This window comes from Crocodylus porosus, unplaced genomic scaffold (genome assembly GCF_001723895.1).
Source record: "Crocodylus porosus isolate Cpor-Errol unplaced genomic scaffold, CroPor_comp1, whole genome shotgun sequence".
In the NCBI taxonomy this organism is placed as follows: domain Eukaryota; kingdom Metazoa; phylum Chordata; order Crocodylia; family Crocodylidae; genus Crocodylus; species Crocodylus porosus.
The window spans coordinates 62,399,195-62,416,951 of NW_017728909.1; the positions used below are offsets into that span (position 1 = coordinate 62,399,195).

The 17,757-nt window shown below is 43.3% G+C and overlaps 1 protein-coding gene across 3 annotated transcripts in view; it reads right to left on the minus strand.

The window, feature by feature from the left end:
* Positions 1-361: 361 nt before the first annotated feature.
* KIAA0825 (KIAA0825 ortholog) overlaps positions 362-17,757 on the minus strand; it is a 373,307-nt gene continuing 355,911 nt past the window's right edge. For all 3 annotated transcript variants that reach the window (XM_019532383.1, XM_019532382.1, XM_019532379.1), the window contains one exon: positions 362-1,520. In XM_019532383.1, the coding sequence (XP_019387928.1) occupies positions 1,397-1,520 (124 nt within the window). In that variant the 3' untranslated portion in view covers positions 362-1,396. The remainder of the gene's footprint in view (positions 1,521-17,757) is intronic.

The following is a 17,757-nucleotide window of genomic DNA, read 5'->3' on the forward strand; positions in this document are numbered from 1 at the left end:
TGCCTTTCCTGACGAAGGGCATGTGTAAAGTGAAAAGTGTTTCTAGCAAATTAATGCAATTCCATTTAGCAATCTTAATTATCCACCTTGTTTCTTGTATTTTTAGTATATTTCCACTTTAAAAATATAAAATGTTGCAAAAGTGCCCACTCAGCACAAGATATTTTTCTCTTGTTGCTTTTCCCAGTAAAACTTGAGAGTCAGCAATAAGAAGCACAATACCACATTTCATGTAGCTATTAAACCTTCTATTTTCTACTAATAATTTAGTGAAAAGTTTAATTTGTGAATGAGGTTGGACTCTTCCATTTATGATCACAATGTAGATTTAGATAAGAAAAACATCCAAATAAAATACGTGAACATTTTCTGATTTTATTCAGACTGTTGAGTTTGTCTTTTTAACTTTACATTGTAAAGATAAGCACATGTTTGCCATAGAAGAAATAAGTATCCTAGTGTTTTCCATGGGGATGCTATGAATGAATTTTTACAGGAAGGCAAGAGGAATGATATATGTGGGGCTTGCCAACAATTGGTAAATTATTTCAGAATAAGGCTGAACATGAATTATTCTGAAATAAACGTATCGTTTTGGAGGTTAGCCTAATCTTCTTCAAAAGATTATCAGAAAAAAAGCTACTCTTATTCTGAATTTCCAGATCCAGAGCAAATCTGGAATTGTTATTGCAAAACAGCTATACCAAAAATATTCAGCCAATGTCCATGCATATACAGACCCTAACTATATATGACAATAACAAGTTAATTAGGTATTCTACTTATTACAATAGCTTTTGACAAAAGAGGACATTCAAGTACTCTGACTGGCTTCCACCCATACTAGCATATTATCAGTATGGCTAAGAGCATGTATGCCTCGTTTGTCAGCATATTGCATCTCTCATCTTAGGGAATCCCTATAGCCACATTATACGCTTTAAAAGCTCAGTTGTGGTTCTAAAGTTGAAGTACAAAGCACTGAAAAATTGCTTTCTATCCTTCAATACTTCTTTATTATATATAAAGTCAAGGGTATATAACATAAATGTTGAAATTTGTACTATTTTTTCAGTTCTAGGGTGACTTCATAAATTAAAAATTATTCTCAATTTGGCCTTCAGCTTCTTGTGTCCAAGATATGTGACTCTTAACTTAAGACGCAAACATTTCCACGTAATATTGCTTGCTTATCTTACATGTGACAATGGCTATTTTAACTGGGTGAGTCATCAATAATTGGGTAATGACTAGTCTATAATTGGGTAATGTCTAGTCAGTAAGATACAGATTCCCTAGCTTTCTAGACATGTATGTATAAGGATTGTATTTTTTGACAGTTAATCGGCATATGTAATCATGCTTAATTCTGAAGTGGGTGCGGTCCAAATTCTTGTCAAGGTAACTGTTCTTCTTTATCTTCTGAGGCATGACTGGTTTGTATAAAATAGGCCTTTTTTAAGTGGTCCACCATAACTTTTTCCTCATCTTCTAAAACGGCATCTTCTTTCATCTCCCATCTGAAAGAAAACATACTTTTGTTAGTTCCTTTGTGCTTTTAAAGTCATAAAACAAACAAAACAATTTAAACATTAGAAATAAGTCCCATGTATTAATTCCCAATCATATTAATGGAGTGTGCTAATTGAAACTGCTGAACCAGATGTGACATGAACAGAAAATCACACCCTATGCATTGGCCTTTAAACTGCTAAGCTTTCACCTTTATCTATGCCACAGGATTGTCATTTTAGTTTTGTATCATGCCTTGGTAGTAAATTGACCAGAAGCAGTGAAAAACTAACAGAAAAAAGTAGAGCAGCTAGCATGTGTTTCTGAGACATGGTGTTAGCAGATACTTCCATCAGTCAATTAGCTAACAGTAAAAAAAAGAGATACCATCAGATTTTCTATTAATGAACATAATGGGTGTGCCCCCACAACTGGGAACGTGCATTTCCTCAGGAACAAACAGCAGTGGCACAATATGTGCCACTGTTACTTGTGCCCAGGGAATGCCCATGCAAGCGCCCTCTGGCACACAACCTGTTGTCCCAGGTCAGGTAGGAGAGGCTGGAGCCAGCACCTGGCCTGGTCCTGGGAGTCTTACCTGGGATCCTGGGGACTTCTGGGACTTCTGGGGACTGCAGCTGCAGTGATCTGGCAGCAGAGAGCCTGGCTGGCAGCCGGAGCATGGCTTTGGCTGGCCAGGCTCTGGTTTTGGGTGGCACACGCTGCCACCACATGCACCAACACGCTTTATTTAGGCACACGGTTTTTTGACACTGGGATCTCCCAGTGTCAACCCCCTCATCTCCCCCTTCCCCTCCACGCTGCAAATTAGCAGTGCAGGGAAATGCTTGCAAGTGTGGCACATGTGGTGTGCAGCACAGCAGAAGGGTCTGTGGCACTACATACCACACATGCATGCTTGACTAAATGTGCCCTATAAGGCATCTTGTTTTTCTTTCAAAGTGGTATACGTGAATTCAAAAAGCTTCCCCACATTTTCTTTAAATAGCATATACCATTTCACCCCATTAGTAAATATATAAGAAAGGGAAGATGCTCATGCAAAGGTTGCTCCCTTCTAATCTAGATTTCCATTAAAGTTAATGGCAAAACTTCCATCAAGTACAAAGGGATCAGGATTGGACCCCCCTCCTGGCAACAGAGAACCTGAAATTGAAAATATATACTTTATTTACATTTATGGCTCTCTCTTTACTACATTCCCTGTGTGTATATATATTTTCATTATCTGGTGATAGAGAGACTTATTTTAAGAAATATTACTGATAATTTATAATATTACCTTTCATATCATGATTAGAGACCTCTGCAGGGAATTTCTGTTCAGATAGTTATTTTTATTTAGTTCTACTCATATTTTAACACTAGTTCTTTGTAAGACCAAGGAAGGGCATTCAAACATATTTATTAGTTTATTAAGCAAAGCTGATTTTGCTGCTGCTGGGGCCAAGTTTTATCAGCTATAAGCTACTCCACAGAAACATCTTTTATCTGACGATGATTTTACTCTCTTTCTTAAGAACAGCAGCAAAAAATTCAGTTATCGAGACCAAAAGACCATTTATTTCTACAGATCTAGTGAATAGCCTTTCAAATGTGCCACATATCACTGCACTGGGGTCCTTTTTCCTCACACACAATCTACTGGGTCAGGGACCGAAGTTACACATAAACTGGTTTAAGTGATCAAAAACTGGCTTAAACTTGTAACAGAACTGAAGTTCAGTACACATAAACTGGTTTCAAAATAGCTGAAACTGGTTTAAGATAAATCTGGCTGAATGTAATATCAGACTTTACTGATTTGGGTTAAACTGGTTTATGAAGGTTCTGTCTCAGACCCCTTCCTGGTTCAAGTTATATCACAGTTTTACATGCTTTGCATGCCCTGAGCTGAGCTGAGCTGTGCTGTTTGCTCCAGAGAGCAGGGCTGGCCCAGTGAGCTTAGCTGGAGCAGTGAGGGCTGGCTGACAAGGGAGTGGTGAGGGGCAAGCTCAGCTGGGGTTGCAGCCCAGTTTACAGTGGGGGGAAGGACTGCCCCCCCCCGGAAAACCCCCAGCTGGGGTCTGGAGCCAGGGAGGGGAGTTAAACACTCCTTCCCCCACTCAAATTTATGGCTGGCTGCAACTGTGGACTACAATCCCCAGAGGCACCTGGAAGCAGAAAGAGGAAGTTATGAACAACCATGCACAGTCAGAGAGCCCTGCCCCACCCCCCCCCCCCGGCTTCTGGCCTGAACCACTGAACGCATGTGGCTGTATTTCCTGAATCAAAGGAAATGTGAATCTGTTCACTTCTGTTTTAATTTAATCTATGAAATTTAGCTTTGGGCTTTTTGACTGTCTGTACCCAGCCCTGAAGAATAGGCCCCTTTATTTCATAAAGCTTTATGTTTCATGTTGGCCAGATCTCATGCAAACCATTTTTAAACTAATGTAACTCCACTGATTTCAGTGTAATTGTTACCAGTTTTCATTACAGTTTGTAAGAGCATGTAAGTGGGGCTCCCTGAGGAGCTCCTCAGCCAGTGCTCCCAAGGGAAGGACAGTCTTTTAAACAAACAAACAAAATCAACTCCTTCTGTCCTGTCCTGGACATGAGGAGGGAAACCCTTTTTGTTCTGGCCCTAACTCAGAGGCCTGCCCCCCACCCCTTTTGCAGCATGCTGTTCTGCTCACAGTGTTTCCTCCACCTTTGTTTACTCTTCTGCGAGTTTTTAATCCTGAAGGCAGGATAGATTTGCACCTTACAGACTAACAAAAGTATACACACACACACACAAACACACACACACACACACACACACACATATATTAGTACAAGGTTTTATGAGCTTAAGCTGATGAAATCTTGTGCTATATATCTACTTTGGTTAATCTATAAGGTGCAATTCTACCTTGCCTTCTACTTAAGACTAACACACTAATGCGCAGTAGAATTAGTTGACTACAAATTTGTGTCACCTAAAAGACATGAGCTAGCACTACGCGCAGTAGTGCCAATTACAGAGCATTAAGTTAATACCTATTATTACAGGTACTAAAATTAATGCACCATAATTATGGCATGCCAACTAGGGCAAAGGTTTGAGTTGATTGTAGCTGTTCCTTGGGGGGATGAGGAGTTGAAGGAAAGGAGCAGAAATAAGAGAGGACCAGTTAGAGAAGGCATCAAGGAAGCTAAGATGACTGAAGAAGCACCAATGAGATCTTAATAAAAGCTGAGTGAGTTTTTGAATAATAGAATCAGAGAGTGGAAGGGTTATCTAGTCCAATGGCCTGCATAAATGCAGGATTCACTTTTCATAAACCATCTCAGACAGAGAGCTGTTATGTTTGTCTTTGGTGTGACAGAGGGAAGTCACAACGATTGTCAACATGTCGGCTTGCCCACCAGTCTCGGGCAGTCTGACCTGTCTTGCCTGTCATGCCTTGATGTATAAAAGAAGATATATAAAAGAAGATGCGGGAGGCTGCCCATTTGATGCCCCGATTCCTAGGGCATTATACATGACTCTGAACCTTCCCTTATACCGTGTCCCATGCCTCGCAGATGGCATCCAAAGTACAAACTCAGCCTCAGGCATTCTCCAACATGCTTGGGCCGCCTGCCTTCTCAGTAGGGCCTCCACTTATGCCCTTTCACTAGGGCCTCTACTCTTGTTATCTTACTACTGGAGCCGGCCTGTGCACAGTCCTTCAGGCCACAAAGACTCCCAAGTTATGGGACAGTGTGGCCATGCCAGAAGATAGGTTGCAGATACAGGTGGGCCTGGACAGGCTAGAGAGTTGGGCAGACCGGAACCAGATGAAGTTTAATACTTTCAAGTGTAAGGTTCTCCATTTGGAGGCAAATAACCCTTAACATACATACATGTTTGGAGGTGACAGCCTGACTTGCATCATGGCCAAAAGGGACCTGGGGGTAATGACTGACCATCACATGAACATGAGCTATCAGTGTGATATGGTGGCCAGCAGAACAAATAACATGCTGGTATGCATCAACCGATGCATCTCGTGTAAAACTAAGGAACTGATACTCCCACTGTACTCAGCATTGGTGAGACTGAAGTTGGAGTATTGTGTCCAGTTCTGGGCACTGCACTTCAATAAAGACATGGAAGAAGTCTAGAGGGTCCAGAAAAGAGTCACCCATATGATCAGGAACTTGCAAGGCAAACCATACAAAGAAAGGTTGAGGGACCTGGGCCTCTTTAGCCTAAAGAAGAGATGGTTGAGAGGGGACTTGACAGTGGCTTACTGTTATATCAGAGGAGTGCATCAGGAGCTCAGTGAACAACTGTTCACTAGGGCACCCCTGGGGAAGATCAGGACCAATAGATATAAACTCCTGGAAGGCCACTTCAGGCTTAATACAAGGAAAAATTCCTTCACAGTCAGAGTGTCCAGACTGTGGAATAAACTCCCTCCAGAGGTGGTACAGTCACCTACCCTGGAGGCTTTCAAGAGGAGACTGGATAGTCACCTCGCTGGGATCACCTAACTCCAGTTGTCTTCCTGTCTAGAGCCGGGGGCTGGACCTGATGATCTTTGAGGTCCCTTCCAGCCCCTAACAACCTATGAATCTATGACCCTGTTCTACACGCCCCTGTGCAGCCCTTCAAGCCAGCCTATAGAGACCCTACTCTGCACCATCATGCAGAGCCCTTCAGGCTGCCACTGCAAACCCTACTCTGCACAGCCTACTATACCCTCTACTATTCTACCCCTTATTGGGGCCACTGTTCTGTCCCCTCACTGGGGCCACTACTCAGTCCCCCTTCACTGGGGCCACAGAGTATTACACCCCATGGGACTCAGGTGTCTGCAGACATACCTGGACCCTTCCTGTCTGTTGTGGGGGCTGAGGTTATCAGGTGTCCCATACTTGCCTTTCACAACAGGTGTGGCATTTCCTGGGGACCACCTCGCCACAAACAGCCCCAGCACACCATCCATGCCTAGCAGGGTATAGTTTTAAGTCATGCCTCAGAACCAGGAACCTCCTCTATCCCCATAGTTCCTGCCCTATACCTCTGAGCTATTATCTGAGAAGCAGCTCCAGCTGCGCGATGTTCCCCCTCCAGCTGCTTGCAGCAACTGCTGGCCCTACTGCTAACAGCCTGCTCTTATTTCTAGCAGCTGGGCCTTCTTCCCAATCAGGTGGCTTCCTGCTGGCTATGTGACTCCCGATTGCAGCCACCTGCAGGCTGCTCTGCTGTCTGTTCTGACACTTAAAGTGGCAGGCACCAAAGGTGCCCTCCCACTCCTGGTCTTTCATAAATAAATGGCTCCAGCTACAAGTGTGGGAAAGAGTGTTGCCAAACTGGTAGGAACAGAATATATTGTGAACATAAGGTAAAAATATACATGCATTGGCAGTAGTAGATTCAACAGAAAGTACCGTTAGATTCACAAATACAGATTCAACATATTCACATATCTCACGATACCTATTCAATTTCTTTTTGAAAACCTCCAATGAAGGACATTCCATATCTTCCTTAGACAGCTTGTTTCACTGTCTTATCATTCTTTTATTTAGAAAGATATTTCTGAAATTTAATCTAAATCTGGCTCCATGAATTTTTTTCCTCCAAAATTTAGGAGGAGGCAACTGGGATCCAGTTTGATCACAAGCAGAATTTGAAACACCCTTAGGGCTGTTGTAATTCACACCATTTTTTTAATGACCCTCTATCAGTTGTTACACTCCTACATTGGGCTACGATTGCTGGAAGGCAGCCCATGTTGGCTACAAATTGCTGCTTTAAGGGATTATGGACCCTAGCTACACTGGAAGGCCCCACTGGAGAGTGAGTGAGTGAGTGTGTCCCTGATCCTGGCCCCTATCAGCACTAGAAATGACAAGTGGACTGCCTTTCTGGGGAACAGCCGGAGCCTGTCTATACTCTGTGAAGGCAGCAGTCCAAGTAGACAATAAAATGAGGCTTCCCAGGCCACACCACAAGAAACAGAAAGAAAAGTATAAAAGCAGCACTGAAACTGAATACAGCAATCGAAGTTTCAGCATACTTTGTTGACCAATATATAATTAAGGAGAGTCTAATAAACCAGTATGTATAATATCAGTCAGTCAAACTTTTGTCTTGGAAGCCAAATCTCACACACACACACGCACGCACACACTTACACAATTAAGTAACCTCTTACCAAAAGCAACAACTTATACAAGGAATATAAGCTGCATGACCAGAAGCAGTTTTACCATATTTAAAATATTTAATATTTAGATAGTATTCTACTGGACATTTTATTACAGTTAAATTAATACTAGACACTATTATTGTTGCCTACTTCATTCTTGGATTTATGGTATGATTATAATAGCTGACAAGTGAGCAAGTTACTTAGGCAAGTATCCCACATAAATGCTCTTAAATAGGATGGCTGAATTTTTCTTCTCTTTCCCCTAATGCATTAAAGATCCTCTTCTCAACGAGGAATAAGTATTGTAACTCTTAATTTGAATTTATAGCCCTTAGAGTCATTCTGAAACCCCACTTAGCTGATCTGATTGATTAATTTTAATGAATATGAGTTGGTGTATATTTTTACATAGTGGGGTTGTCTGCTCAGAAAGAATGCAACTAAAAACGCTAACAGAATGCATTTAAAATAGTTACTGCTTGAAGTACAATGCAAAGAGAAATCGGAAAGCTTAACTTAGTCTTAACAATAAATCAGCAGATTCTCTCCAAAGATAGTGACTTCATACTTCTAAGTGCATTTCACTGAATCATCCATGCTAGGGCTAGTAAGGCTTGCCAAGGTCATATAGTTTGGATATTCATTATAGTTCACTTGGTAAAAGGACTTTTTATTGGTACTATAAACTACCACACTTTCTCTCACTTAAAAGTAGAATTTGCAAAGTCTTTAAAACAACCCCACAAAGATAAAAATATAATATTTTCTATGCATCATGTGATTAAATTTGCCATTACCTTACAGTATTAATGAAATGAGCTTGACAACACCTGGTCTCTCATCCAGTCCTCAAACTGTTGCATTATTCAACTTAAAATGTTATTTAAAAAAAAATCTACTGGACAGCGGGAATCAAGGCCACAATCTATCTCTGTTGTTCCAAAAGAGATGAAAACAACGCCTCCATGTTCAAATGGAGGAAAGGATTTAATGTTTATAACTCCAGAATTGTCTAAAATGGAACATGTTTTTACTGGCGTATCTAAAATGCTCGACAATTGTTTTGGCAGTATCAGATGGCACATGTTCAACTATGCACTAGCCAGTTCAAGTAATGTGAATGTGAATGAAATTACACTCATGAATTACTTTCAAAATACTGGCTCCATCAGCTGAACAGCCAACTTGCAACCTCTGTTATTTCAAATTAATAGCAACATGGCTTTTAGAGATGATTTTTAAAGATATAGTTGGCACATATTTTATTTTTGGTTGGCTTGATATTTTAGAAGATTAAATTAAATCAGCATTCCAAAAAGATCCTAGAGATGTTTGGACCAATTCATGATACCATTATGTAATATTTTGTTTACTCTTATTACCATAATAAAATGAATGTTAGTGATCTGTAAATTTAGCAAAGCCAACTTTATATTATTCCTACAATATTTTAAAAAATAGTTAAAGTATGTTTATTATAACATATCAATGCTTGCTATAGCTTAGGAATGGGATTGGAAGAACAAATTGAGCCAAATTTCAAGACTACTTGAGCTTATTGGGTTTAAAATGTATTCATGGAACTAACCCTTTGAAAAGTTCAATTAAAATGTAAGCCTTTTTAATATTCAAAGTGACAAAATGAGATAAGTCAGTCATGTCTGTGCTACCAGAAAATCATCAGTCTCCAGGGTACTAGTAATGTCATAGCCACATTCCCATGTAACTGCAGGAAGCTCAGAGAAGCAAGAAGAAATGGTTAGAAATGATAACAAGCAAGTGGACTGCCTGCAAAGATCTCCTTGAGGATCAGGGTCGTAATGAAAAAAGGTATTCATTATATAGCAGGGGTTATCAACCTTTTTAGACTCATGGCACCCCTCAAAAAGTGCCAGCTCTCAGTTTTCACACATTTTTTAACTATGGACAAATAATAAATCAATCTTTCTGTTGCAAAGAACTTAGAAAGACCATGACTAATTATTATGTGAACTTCAACAAAGAAAATCATGTAAAGTTTCCATTAGTAACTGGTGTCTCCTGAATCTGGGGGGGCACCCGCAGAAGCTGCCAATGGTGGAGGCCTTGTTGGGGGGGGCACCAGCCCTACCGACAGCATCAATGTCGGCTGTCGGGGGGAACCAGACCTATTGGGGGGGATGGTGGCATGTGCACCCCCTAACAGTTACCTATGAATGTTTCTTTAACATACTCCTCTTCTGTGCACTGGAATTTTAGCTAATGTGGTCATCTACCAATATACTTTTCTGCAGAATACAGAACAACGTACAACAGACTGCCAATGTGGGCTCACCAGATTCGCTTAAGATACTTACCCTGGGCTAGAAACAGTGCTGGTGAACTCTGAGCGACCCCAAGGGTGGAGCAGGGGAGCCCTGCCCTATGGAAAAGGAGAAGCCAATCAAAGGAAGGGGTTTTCAACCCACTCATTCACATGGAAGGGGGATGGCCAGAGTTGGGGGCCTGCCACCCTGAGCCCTGGTTGGCCAGTTTGCAAGCCAGGGAGGGACTGCCGGAGGAGATAAAAGCAGCAGCTGAACTAGTGTGTGGGAACTGCTGACAGTGACTCCAGGGAATGATGCAGGAGGCCTAAGAAGAGCTGGGGTGAGCTGATCCAGCAGAGGGAGCAGAGAGACCCCTCTGAAGAGCCTCAAAGGCCCTGGGAGAAGAAGGCAGCGGCAGTCAGCCATACCTCCAGCCCTGCAGCAGAGAGGGAGCAGCGGCCAGGGCTTGGGGCAGAGAGCTGGTGCCCCAAGGCCCCATCACAGTGGGCTGGATGTGTCGGATGTCCTGGAGGCTAGGGCTGGCAGTTGGCCCCACACTCCACCGCAGAGAAGAAGCAGCGGCCAGGAGTGCAGGTAGCATCCCTATTCAGAGCAAGGAGCTGGTCTGATGAGTTGAGGAAACCCCTCACCTTCCCTGGGGAAGTGGGACAGCAGCAGGCAAGTCATTGGGATCCTGAGGAGCATGAGACATGTGGGGTGCCCAACCAGTCATCTGGAGCAGGGTTTTAGAGCAACAACTACTGGGAGCTGCCTGTGCTGCTGACTCTCTCCCACTGACTGCCTCAGAGGGGACTCAGTCCTGTCCCTTATTCTGCAGCTGATTGTCATTGGATGGAGTCCCTGAGCTTTGTGCTTGGGTCACGCTGATTGCTGCAGGAGCATACTCTGTTGCTTGCCTTTTTGGTTGCCATGGAGGGTCACCCTTCATCTGCTTTGGGGGGTTGGGATTTGATATAATTTGATTGCTGCAGACCAAAAGAGCTTAACCTGTTGCAGTCTGTTGCTTACTGGGAAGCCTGTTGGAGCTGCTGGGAGTGACCACCTTGCTTCCTTGTGGTAGCATCTTAGCAGTTGCTGAAAGCTGCCAGTTACCCTACCTGTGGTTCTTGAGTTAAGGGTTGACTAATGCATTGTGGTTTGTTTTGTGATTCTGGTTATGCCATTTAAGGTCACTTGTAAATAACCTTTCCTATTATTCTTGTTTTGTAAATAAAGTGTAAAAAGTTAAATCAGTTAAGTGTTAGACCTTCTTGGGACCATGGGCTGCTCTGTGGGGAGCAGGGGCTGGCTGGAAAGTAAATTGGTGCTGGCTGGAAGCCCTGCCCCACTCTCACCACACCATCCCTGATATTGGGCAGGGGAAGCAACTATTGAGCCACCACCCGGGTTACAAATGTTTCAATGTCCTGACAAATGAACACTTACTGGATTCAATGGGGATCTTTTGATATGTTACCTACCCAGACTGGCACTCAGAATCAAGAACAGCAGGCTTGCTTGCTGTGTGGTTTTGCTGCTCCTTATAAGCAAATGGGAAAAGATTAAGAAAAACTTGCCCTTGTTCCCATAATACATTGGCTAGCAAAGCTACCTGGAGCAATAGAGCAGTATTCAGTACAGCTGTGTGTAGCTTCAGGTGCTGATTCGATTCAGAGGAGATTCAGCCCAATTCAGTGGCCAAATCTCTGAATCCAAATCAAATCAGGAGACCAATAAAAAGGTCTGAATTGATTCAAAGCTCTCTGAATCAATTTGGAAAAGATTCAGAGAGCCTTGGAGATTTGGGCAGTCCCCGCTCGCTGCTGCAGGGAGCTGGACCTGGACTCCATCCTGGTAAGTAGGGATTGGGGGGGGGCTGGAGGAGGAGGGAGGAGACCATGGGGGGACTCCAGCCAGGCCCTATCCCCTGCCTGCTCCACCAGCCCCCTGGTGACACTATGTCAAAAGCCTTTTTAAAATCTAAGTCTACCTCTATTCTGTCATCCAAGAATTTTGCAACCAGGTCGTAAAATTAAAGCAGGTTAGTCAGGCATGATCTGCCTGCTATGAACCAATGCTGATTTCCCCTTAGCATTATTTTATCCACTGGTCTCCCACAAATGTGATCCTTAACAATTTTCTCAAAGGTCTTGCCAAGGATAGAGGTGAAACTAACCAGCCTATAGTTACCCGGTTCCTCCTTCCTCTCCTTCTTGAAAATAGGGGCTACATTGGCCCTTTTCCAATCCTCCAGGACCTGTCCTAAGCACCACGAGTGCTCAAACAGTTGTACCAGCCGCTCTGCTATGACTCCAGCTAATTCCCTAAGTACCCTAGTATGAAGGTACAGGCCCTACGAAGAGAGGCTATGGGACCTGAACCTGTTCAGCCTCCACAAGAGAAGGCTGAGAGGGCATCTGGTGGCCATCTATAAACTGGCCAAGGGAGACCAGCAGGCAATAAGAGAGTCCCTGTTCCCCCGAGCACTACTGGGAGTAACAAGGAATAATGGCCATAAGTTGACGGAGAGTAGATTCAAGCTAGACATCAGGAGGCACTACTTCTCAGTCAGGGTGGCTAGGATCTGGAACCAACTCCCAAGGGAAGTGGTGTTTGCTCCTACCCTGGGAGTTTTCAAAAGGAGGCTAGATAGACACCTTGCCGGGGTCATTTGACCTCAGTATTCTTTCCTGCCCATGGCAGGGGGTCGGACTTGATGATCTGCTCAGGTCCCTTCCAACCCTACCAACTATGAAACTATAAGGTCATCAGGGCCTGTTGAGTTAAATACATTCAACCCTTCTAGGTGCCCCTCTACTAGGTCAGCAGAACAGTTGGTGGGTTGGTATCTATCCTGGGCTTACCCAAAGTCCCAATGGGATGTGTATTTGTATTCGTGCCCAGGAACACGGATGCAAAAATTCATTTAGAAGCTCCGCTTTGGCCATCCTATCTGTTACCAGTTGCCCTAGTTCATCCTGAAGGGGCCCTGAGTTACTCTGCATCCTCTTTTTGCTTCCTATGTACTTAAAGAATGACTTTTTGTTATCCTTAACTTTTGCTGCCAACCTAAGGTCCATTTCTGCTTTGGCTCTCCTCGCTGTTTCCCTGAAAGCTCGAGCCAAGCAGGTATATGCCTCCTACTTTATTAATTAATAATGTATTTTGTTTATGATTTATGTTCTTGATAAAGCAACTAAAGATGAAAGGAAATACAAAGATATATTTCAGATGCCAGTTGTAGCAGATTCTAAAATAGAATGAATTAAAGATACAGGAAGGTAGGGCCAGATTCCATTCCACCTACTAGGCATCTAAGTAGAGTTAGGCCCTGGGCCTGGACACAAATTAATTTTGTAGCTCTATATACACCTTTATAGTACTACAAAAAGCAAGTGTGTGCACATTCAAGCTATCTCAAGAGCTATGAAGATGGTGGATCCACCACAAAAAAAAATTCTGTTTCTAACATGTGGGAGGGGAGGAAAAGCAGCTTCCTGACAGCTTGTGGGGACAGGGCAGCAGCTGCCTCACTCAAGTCAAACATCTGACTGGCTGCCAAACAACTGACAGGGCAGCAGCAGTAGCTCACCAGGCGGTGCAGGCTGCCCAATCAGGCACTTCAACTACGTCTTGCAGGCAGTCTGATCAACTGTTGCCACCTGACACCAACAGGTGATCAGGCCTAATCAGCTGTTGTCACCACAGCTTGCAGGCAATCTGATCAGCTGACTAGGCAGCCAAGACCACCCAATCAACTGTTACTACTGCAGGTGGCTTTCAAGCAGCCCAATCAGCTGTTGCTGTAGCAGCTGATTGAGTGAAACTCTTAAGCTCACTGACAGGCTCCCTGGGGGTGAAGGGAACTAAGGACCAGTCCCCTATTTCTCTCTTCAAGAGAGCCGGTCATTGAGAGGACTCTGTAGTGCTGGTACACTTTGTACTGCTGCAAATAAATATGTATCCAAGGCCAAAGGAATATAAGTGAGATCCCAAAAATTCATGAATGCACCTACTTTTATAACATCATCATCTTACTCTTCAGATTGAGTCCTTACAAAGCAGTGAACAAGGAAGAGGATCACCCAGTTTCTGTATTAACTGTTTTTCAAGGACTCAAAAGTGGAATAGATTTGCACTTCGGCACCTAAGTCTACTTACACACTGAACAGGTGGGATAGAATCTGGCCCATTACCTTTCTCCTAGACATACTGGCCAATTTAAATACCCTTATTGGCACAATAAAAATTCTCAAATAGAACAGCCAAGATATTTTTCCAAAGATGATAATGAATATTATATATAAAGAAAGAAGCAATAAATATACATGAAGGGATGCTTTCATACAAATATAGTAGAGGCTGCCAAAGAATGCTGTATTACCTAACTCTATGCACAATGTAACAGAAAAATTTTCATGGTGATATCTTAGATAAAGCTATGTAGACCTTTTTAAAATTGGAAAAGTTGTAATCTTAAAAAAATGTCATAAAAGAAGTGTTTGCATCATTAACTCACACTAACTCAGCCAACAATTTTAGACTATACAACTTATGAGTAGGCTTTATCCTGCTGCTTTGGTAGGTCTTTTCTTTTTTTTTTTTTTTTTTAGAAATATTAAGTGGTTGACATCTGTTACACCATCTTACGCCAGGTCTGAAAGCAAAGCCAGCATTTAGCATGTTATACTGAAGGAATAAAATAAAAAGAAATAGTGAAATGGAAGTACAATTGTTTTAATTAAAAAGGAGACTTTGCCCAGTTTCCATAGTAATTTGTTTGTTATATCACATTGTAAATATAGTGGAATATGGGTATTTCAGACTCCACTGTAGGGGACTATGGGCAAATAATGACATGTTAATTGTGCAGCTGTAATTTTGATAGTCCAGAGTACATATTTCCAGTCCTCATTTTCTTTTATTAGTATCATTATTACTATTTGTCAAACAATAACTGCATGTCTGATACTGGACAAACAAAGATGACAACATAATTTACATTCAATCTAAATCAGACACAGACAGTACCATTTAGTCATCATAACACCAAGTAAATATTCAAACTCCACACACTGTAAGCTTTTAAGCTTATCTATTTTTAATTTGGTGAGTTATCATTGGAAGGCTTTACAGAAGCATTATATTTTGAAGAGGGTTTTGGATGAAGCAAGCAAAATGACAAAGTCAGTTTTAGCCAATTATTATGTAAGAAGACAAGAGTGGGAAAAACTAGGAAAGGGGCATTTTGAATTTAACCTGTATAATTATTTTTACAGGGTTTAGGAACTCCCCTATACAAACTGGAAGAGCTGTCCCTTGTGGGGGGGAAACGGAGGAACTGCCCCGGGACCCGAGCTTTGCAGGGTGCTGTGGACAGTGCCGTACAGGCCCCATGGACAGCACCACGACTATGTGCGACCACCATTCTGCACCGCGCTCCAGCCATTCACCACCCCCCTCCCTCACCCCCCAGCTCTGTGCTCCAGCTGCTCACCACCCCACATTCCCCTCTGCACAGGCTCCACACAGACTGATATGCCCCAGGTCTCTCAAACCCCTAGGGTCAGCTCTGCAAACTGGCCACAAGTTTTCTGCATATTGTTTATTGTTTGACTCAAATTTGCTACATTTGTCTAAATAAACATATAGAATTATAAATACAATGAGACTAGGGTAGAGAAACTCTGTGCATGAACAACAACTAGAGGCAAATTTGTAGCCATTAATGAAATTTATCACTGTAAAGATCCTTAAAAAGACTATGTATTTTTCATCTAGGAATGCCGAAGTTAAGAGGGTGTTCCATGCAGGAAGTAAACATGAACTAATTAGATCATATTTTGTCAGTGCCTCTAGCCATAGTAACAGCAAACTTTGAAGTGCTGAAGACTAACTTTTTCCTCAAGCAAGTAGGTAGGTATTTGTGTTCAGGAAACTTTAAAAGACTTCCAAAAGAAGATGCCAAAAATGTGTCTATCGTTACTCATGCTGCAGAATAATCACAACAATCAAATTCTAGTAGCCACCTGAAGAATGTAAGAGGCATTCTATAATTTTAAGCAATCTGTGCCAGTTACAGGGAAAGAGAAAAGTGAAACATTCAAATATGAAGTTGAAACAAAGCAAAATCAGTTGTCCTTTTGTTAGTCTCAGTCTCAGAACAAGTTTCAGCTCCCAATCAGGCAAGCTCACAACTGTGTAAAATTCTCACTTGAATTCAGTAAGAATTTCCACAAGAGCCAATTTATCACCTCTAAGTGTTTGACATCCTTCTATATCTGATATAAGGATAATATGGAATCTCATCTTTTTAATATGTCTACTGTTTGAGGCTTCTAAGTAAAAGAACATTCTTAGTGTGTCTGTTATAGTGTTTTCTAACACACACCACAAAGCTTTTCCCCCAAATCACCCCCTCCCCAAATAGTTGGGTGAATGTTTTAAGCAAGGAAGCTGGGGGGTTTTGCTGGTAAAGAAGCAAACTTAGAGACACTGTGCATGCCATGCATCTGACAAGATGGCTGCCAAGATGATGGGAACCTATATTACCACTCTGACAGCCATGTCTATTGGCTGTAGGGTGATCACCTTTTCCAACTGGAATGGCGGGACACATGCCCACCTGCCCCCTGCCCCCGACCAGTGCCATGGCCAGAGCAGGGCCGAGCACAGTGGGGATGGATGCAGGCTCCCCATTGCAGGTTTGGGGCTTCCCACCCTGCTGCCTTTCCTTTAGGGGGTCCCACACCAGCCATGCACCCCCTGCCCACCCAGTAGCAGTGGGGGCACAACTCCATGAAGCAGCCACCCCCGCTTCTGTCAGGTGGGTAGGTGGCACCTCTCCATGGCAGCACAGCCAGCACAGAGCTCCCAGGGAGAGGGCAGCAGGGTAGGGAGCCCCATGCCTGCAGTGGGCAGCCTGCATCTGCCCCATGCACAAATCTGGTGGGGAAGCACATTCCTTTCATCCCCTCTGCCCCCTGCACAAGCCACCCATGGTGCCATCCTGCTCCACACCTAGCACCAGGCCCCATGCACCAGCTTGGCTGGGCAGCACCCCTAACCACGACCCACTTCCTTCCTTCCTGTAGGGGCATCAATCTGCCCCTCTTTGTTCCCCTTTATGTCCCCACCTCCCATAGACTCATTTGCAGGGAGCTGCTCTCCGTGTTGTCTGGCTGTATTCCCAGCCATGTGCTTATGTGTAGGTACAGACATTTCCATTGATTTCATAGACATTTGGGCTGGAAGGGACCCCAAAGGATCATCAAGTCCTGCCCCCTGGCCTAGGGGCAGGAAGTCAGCAGGGATCATAGGATTCCAGCAAGATAAACATCCAAATGTGTCTTGAAGGTGTTCAAAGTGGGTGCTTGAACCACCTCCAGCAGCAATCTATTCCAAACCTTGGGGGCTCGGACAGTGAAGAAGTTCTTTCTTATGTCCAGCCTGAATCGGTCACAGTGGAGATTGTGACTGTTTGATCTTGTCAACCCTTGGGGCACTCGGGTGAGCAGACATTCCCCCAGATCCTGGTGACCACCTCTGATAAACTTATAGGTGGCCACCAGATCGCCCGTGAGCCTATGCTTTTCCAGGCTGAAAAGTCCCATGGCTCTCAGCCTCTCATCATAAGGTCTGTTTTCCTGACCTCTGATCATGCGCGTGGCTCTCCTCTGCACTCTCTCAAGCTTCTCCACATCCTTTTTGAATTGTGGAGCCCAAAACTGGATGCAGTACTCCAGCTGCAGCCTCACCAAGGCTGA